At 44.7% G+C, this 6,881-nt stretch overlaps 1 protein-coding gene across 1 annotated transcript; it reads right to left on the bottom strand.

Annotated features, from left to right (window-relative positions):
• Positions 1 to 4,161: 4,161 nt before the first annotated feature.
• Positions 4,162 to 6,661, bottom strand: LOC131327882 (receptor-like protein 35). The gene is made up of 3 exons (XM_058361009.1): positions 5,523 to 6,661; positions 4,560 to 5,362; positions 4,162 to 4,448 (listed from the first exon to the last, which is right to left on the bottom strand). Exons 1-3 carry the CDS (start codon positions 6,659 to 6,661, stop codon positions 4,162 to 4,164), a joined length of 2,229 nt encoding a protein of 742 aa, XP_058216992.1.
• Positions 6,662 to 6,881: the final 220 nt, after the last annotated feature.

Consider the following 6,881-nt stretch of genomic DNA (forward strand, 5'->3'; position numbering starts at 1 on the left):
ATCCTTCGGAAGAATACACGACCGAAGCAGCCCAAACGCCGTCCCAATGTTAGAAGACGCGCTATCGGCGTGATGAATTAGGCGCCCCGAGTAGTGACGAACCTCGGGGGCCCAGGGGACCTCCCTCGCCGGAACACGAGTCCCCGTTTCGGTTCCTCCCCGGCTCTCCACATCTCCTTCATCTCCTCGGGTCCCCGTTTCTTCTATCAAGATCGGCTCCCCGCCCCTTCCTCGTCCGAAGCTTTCCTCCTCGGTCCGAGCCCTCTTCTCCGGAGGCTCCTGAGGAGAAACAGGGATCACCCTCGAAGCTCCAGCCCCCGGCGAGCCTATCCTGACGCCGGCACCCCGTCCTCGTGGCCTTTGGCGCCGAAGGTTGAGCACTTCTCTTCCACGGCCGCTCATCTCTCCACTAAGTCCCGTCCTTTCTGGGGTCTCCCGGTCGATTTCTTCTCGGATCACGCCTCGGGGACCAGAATCACCAACTTCGTCTTCTGTCGCCCCAGCTCCTCCTCTCCTACCTTCTCCTCTTCCTTGGCTTCTCCCTCGGCCACGTCCTCGTCCCCCTCGAGAGACTCCTTGCTGCCTCGGCTTCTTTTTCAAATAGCCGGTATAAGTCGGTTTGTATCCGAGCAGTTCAGGTGCATACCGACTCGTGATAGGAATGGCGTAAGCAGCTGTTATTTGCGCTCGGTTAGCCCTTGCCCGAAGCTCTGCAACGATTCCCTCGGCTGAAAGATAGAGAATGGAAGAATCAGTATACAATGAGGAAAGAAAAATGTGCAAACATAATAAAGCTAAGAAGATGCTTCTACCGACCAGGAGCCCCGGTTTCGAACTGAACTGTGGTGGCTGTGTCCGCGCTCTCCCCGGGCCCAAACATAAAATTCCCAGTGACCGACACATAAATACTCGCCCACTCTTCCGAGTCAGGAAGATGGTCGATAAGGAAGGTGTCGTATCCCGTCCTACAGGAGAGGTAGTGACGGTCGCTCTCCCGGTTAACTCCAACGAGGTATACACCGAAAAGCTCCTCGAGTCCGAACGTGAGGTTATATTGTCTCCTCAGCTCTATAATGCTCGTGATGATCCGGTAGGAGTTCACCGTCAGCTGAGAAGACGTGAGGGAGAGAGCTCGGAGAACCCTTCGGACAAACTGATGAAGGGGGAATCTAACGCCCCCCTCTGTGATAGCCATCAAGGGGAATATGAGTGCTCCCTCCCGGTGAGGAAGGTCCTTGGGATCGCTGTTCGGTAAAATGCGAACATCAACGTCATGAGGTACGCTATATACCCTCTTGAATTCAGCATAAGAAGCCGAGGAGCCGTCAAAGTACTGATTTCGGTATGGGCATGGCCTCATCGCCCTCCTGCGTCCCCGTACCTCCTCGGGGGCATCCGCGAACGGACCCGGACCTTGGTTCGAGGTACTTGGGGCCTCCATCTCTTGAGAATCAAATGTCGTCACCTCACGAGGAGCTCTCGAGGGTTCAAATGGTTCAACGCAGTCGATTGGAGTTCGGAAGAACGCCCTCTCCCGAAGTGTCTGGCGAATGTCCTCGGGAATTTCGATAGGAGAAGAGCCTGAACTACCGGAACTGTCCGAAGAGAGCTCGATGACCATTCGCTTCTGCCTAACCAAGGAAAGGAATGCAAAAAACCCGTTAGCTATGTGCTCAGGGAAAAATCAATGTCTAACGCTCGATGCGGAATGGTCATCGCTCCTCGGAGTCCTCGGACAATCGTTTCCTATGAAGGTGCTTCCCTCTCGGAAGAATTTCTAAAGATCAAAAAGCCCTTTCCCTTGAGATCAAGATGAGTCTAGGTCTCGGGATGAGTTTTGGCCTCGGGATGAATCTAGGTCTCGGGATGAGTTTAGACCTCGGTAATAGCGTGAACAACGCTGGAGAAGCCCAGCGCCGCCTTGAACCAGACGGTGGCGAGCGGTTGCTCAGCCGTAACAAGTGCAAGAAAACGGCGAAAAAACTCAAAAACAATGATCAAAACATGAAGAATAAAGCAAGGAGGTCGACATACCTCAAGTTTGTGCAAGATCTCCCAACCAAAACGATCGAAATCTCGATTGAAAGCTGGAAATATACGGCGGCGGCGGTTCGACTTCAGAAGCAGAAGAAAGGGTGACGATCTCACCTCTGTCTCTCCTATTTATATTGGTAAAGATGGAAAGCTGCGCGGGAAACGAAGCGTCGTGCATTGAGCCGTTAGATCATCGACATGTGTTATCATCGAACGGCTAGTATCAAGGATTCTGCACCGAGGACAGGCGCCGGATATTCAGGCCTTAGGCATGTTGACGCATGTCACCGAAGCGACGTTTCATACCAATCAACTGGCATGGCACGTGCCGAGGCAGCTTTTTGATTCTGAGATCTCGGCAACAGTTGACACGTGGCTCTTCTCTGGCGCGGGTTGAACGAAATCTACCGAAGCAACTTCACCCTTCGGTTATTCTCTAAAAAGAAAGACCAAGGCCTGATGTCTCATACGATAGGATCAAGACCCTGAAGCAGAGGTGCAACGCTCCAGGGACTTGAGGGGCTATTGTGGAGGCTTCGGTAATTGTCCCGGTAATATAACCGGACCACCATCAACCGAGTCCTCATATTGACATGGGCCTGTGTATATCTTTCTGTTTACTCGCTCGGCGTCAAGTCTCCTGTTTACACTTCGGTTAGTTACCGAGGTGTGCATTCCGTTTGGGTCTTTTGGCAGAATGCAGCATAGCAGGAGGGGACCATGAACGATACGTGGCGAAAAGGATCATCTGCCCATGTGCTTCATAACCGTCTTATCCCGTGGCATCATCTATGATGTCACCAAGGGCGGTTACCTAAGCGTGACCTCCACGCACTGGCTTGGAGCCCAAGTTAACCTAGGTCTATAAATACAAAGGGATATTCATCTTTGAGAGGTATGCCATCTTCCCCTAACCCTAGACCTAAAAGCAACTCTCCTTACATCTAACTTGATCGTCGGAGGGTCACAAGGCTATTCCAGCCTTAGTGACTTGTTGCAGGTCCAGCGGCGGAGGAACGGAGCAGCAGAAGTGAAGTACTAGTTCAGGCGAAGGTCCCTCCTCCTAAATCGAACCCCTACATGAAACAACCCACATAGCACAATTTTGTAGATCATTCTAGATGCAGAATATTCTAGAAATACTCCAAATTTTCACATATTATTCATAGTTGGAAAGAAATACAAGTTTAGGAGACAAATCCAATCGTATATCTAATCCGAGCAATCAAACAGACGCCGATATCTTATTGACATAGCACCTACAATGTATACAAGGTGGAAAAATAAGTGTATAAAAAAGATGATTCTTATTTGAACTACCGAGTCTTATGGGTACCTAATGATTGAAACAGGAATTCGATCATCATAAAGGCAAAATGGAGGAAGCAATTTCAAACAGCATAATTAACATATTGAATGCTATACTGATAATTATTGTAGGGCAATTTCAAACAGCATAATTAACATATTGAATGCTATGCTTGGGAGCCAAATTACATAACAGATTTGAATTTTTTATGCTAACTTCTGAGGTATCTGATATAAAGTTAAACAAAGAAAGAAAAAAAGAGCCGAATTTTGCCTTCTCAGATATGACTGATTCTCATTCCTCTTGGCATTTACATTTACTAAATGTGTACCTTACTCCAGAAGAGCACGTTCGGTACCAGCAATTTCTTTAATTGTCCGATTACATTCGGGACCTTAATGCTGAAGTTGTCGTTTGGGGAGATTTTAATGATATTTTGTCTCTGGAGGAAAAACGGGGAGGTATGTAACTAGTAGATTGAACATGTGTAATTAATTGTGTAACTGGTTCTCAGAGGATTCACACAGTTTTAATTTTGGTTATGAGTGTTGTAAACGTGGAAAATTTGAAGTGTTGAGCGAACCCTCTTCTGGGTTGCATGCACGCGATTATGTCTAATATGAAGAAAGACATCAACACTATCTTCAAAATGTAATACCAGATGAACTACGCTATAGGAGTTCCATTTCCAATATACCTACTAGATTGCAAAAAAATAAATAATAAACCAATATATATAGCTGTAACCTGGCTAATTCATTAACAATCGTGAAATGTAAGCATTAGGAGATCATACCTGAAAATGCTATCAATGTTTGTTACTTTCTTCTTGACACTATGTCTGTAACCATTCTCCTCAATCTTATCACGTTTTTAGGCTTTTCTCTTTCAGCAAGTCTTACAAAGAATTTAGATCTACCAATTAAGAACATCAGAGATCCCAGAAAGAGTCCAAGTGTCATTCCACACCCATAACCTATCACCACAATTTTCCAAAAAGATGCATCAATATCTGAATCATCTTCCTCCTGTTCTAACACCGCCGGCTGTACTTTTGTTCGATTATTGTCTTCACATTCCTTCGACAATGGCAACCCACATAATCCTGAATTCCCAACATATCAAACATTCTCAAATGTATTAAATTGTTGACCCCGGAGTATGGGTCCATGGAGACGGTTCCATGAAAGATTCAAGAATGCAAGAAACGGCAAACTTGTTAATCGGCTCGGAATTCTTCCGGTGAGCTGGTTAGAGGAAATGTCTAATGATTCAAGGATTTCCAAATCTCCCAAAGACGATGGAATATGGCCAGTGAGACTATTATGAGAAAAATTAAGCACTATGAGAGAATTGAGCTTTCCAATGACATTTGGAATCTCTCCACTGAAATTGTTCGATGAAAAACCGATTGTTGTGAAGATAGTTAAAATTCTTAGCAGTTCTCCCTCAAGCCCCTTTATTGTCACGATGATAGAGTAATGATAATAACTATTCACATCACTCATGTAGTTTTTCCCCGGCATAGTTTTGTTCTTCGTAGCTTGGAAATATTTGAAATATGTCACTGGCAAATGGCCATTGAACTCATTGTAGGACAATTCAACGATTCGAAGCTTAGGAAAGGGAAATTTACTCTTTGAAGTATATATGGGACCATGAAATCGGTTGGATCGTACGACAAGAACTTGCAACTCAAGAAGAGTCTCCAACCAATATGGAAATGTGTCGTTAATCTTGTTGTTTCCAACGTTTAGAACTTCCAAGCTTGTACAATCTGCTAATGATCTTGGCAGTGGTCCTTCAAGTTGATTTCCACTCAAATCAAGACTTCGTAATTGGTTTGCCTTTGCAAATGCCAAGGGAAGGGTCCCCGTAAATCCATTGGAACGTAGATTCAACACCGAGAGAACACTATTAAAATTTTCCAAACATTGTGGAACCGCACCACTCAATTTGTTGCGAGACAAATCAAGAATCCGAAGGGAACTCGCATTGCAAATTAAGGAAGGAATTTGTCTACTAAGATTGTTGTTTGAGATGAAAAAGATTTATATGAAGGGAGGTGGAATGGGAAGTGGTCCGTGAAGTAAATTGGAACGAAGATCAAGAGTTATTAGTCCCTCCCAGGGAAGTTGCTTCATGTTCGTTGAGAAAGTTGTGAGAAAGATTCAAATACTCTAGTGAAGCCTTCCCAATTAACCCAACCCAATTTGGAACCTGTCCATGAATTCTATTGCTAGAAAGATCCAGCACTACAAGATTCTCTAAGGTTCTTAAGAAATAAGGGAACACCTCGATGTTGCAAGATGACATTTTGAAATACCTAAGGTTGGGAAGGGTATTGTTGACATGGCTTCTAGCAACCACCGATAGATTAGTGTTGGAGAGATCAAGGGCCTCAACATTTTTTGGTTTTTGCAGGTCCACAACACCGCTCAGATCATTTGATGCAAGAAAGAGTCTGGTTAGATTTACAAGAGTTGAAATTGACTTTGGAATGGGGCCACGAAGTTTATTATTACTCAAGTCAATGGAGTCCAAAGGTAAATCATGCTGGAACTTAGGAATTTGGCCGGTTAAACGATTGGAGCTCAGGTCTACAGCTTCCAACGATGGAAGAGTAAACAACCATGGAGGTATTACCCCACTGAAATAATTACTAGATAGTCCCAGACTTTGTAGGTTTTGAAGACCACTTAAATTGGAGGGGATCGGACCTTTGAGCTGATTATATGATATATGTAGAGTAACAAGTTGTTTCAAATTCGCAACCCAGAGTGGAAATTTGCCTTTAAGGTTGTTGACGGAAAGTTTCAACTCAGTGAGTTGCTTAAGATTTGAAAGAGTATATGGGACTTCACCATTTAAATCATTCACCGATAAATCTACTTTATGGATCTGAATAAGGTTCCCTAGAGATTTAGGAATGGAACCTCGTAATTTGCACTTGCTGCTGGTCAAGGAGGTCAAAGACTTGAGATGGCCAATTGAATCAGGCAGTTCTCCAGACAAATTCGTAGAAGAAAGATCCAACTCCCTTAGAGAACTACCACTACGCCAAAATGATTCCGGCAAATTGATATCAAGATCAATGTTGCCCCTTAATAAAAGCCTCTGCAAGTTTGGAAGGTGGTAAACGCTTTCAGGCAAGTTCCTTTGTAATTCGGTCCATGACAGGTCTAGAGCTGTTAAAGAAGTAAAATTTGTCACGGAATCAGGTAAACCAGAAGATATATGTAGCCCAACAAGGACAAGTTCTTGTAACTGGGTCAGGTTTTTTAGGAGAATTTTGAAATTGAGCGGTTCAATTCTCATCAGTCATAATAAAGAAAGGTCAAGTGAAGTCAGTTTGGATAGGTGGGAGATTTCAGAAGGGATTGGAAACAATAGACCTACTCCAAATGAAGCGGATAGGTTTAGATGTGTCAAACTCGTCAAGTTGCCAAATGAAGGGGGAATGTAGGCGGGAATAAAACTATTCCAAGCGAGAGTGAGCCGTTGGAGGTGAGAGAGCTGGAAAAGGCTGCTATATGGA

Source organism: Rhododendron vialii, chromosome 1a, assembly GCF_030253575.1.
Source record: "Rhododendron vialii isolate Sample 1 chromosome 1a, ASM3025357v1".
Taxonomy (NCBI): domain Eukaryota; kingdom Viridiplantae; phylum Streptophyta; class Magnoliopsida; order Ericales; family Ericaceae; genus Rhododendron; species Rhododendron vialii.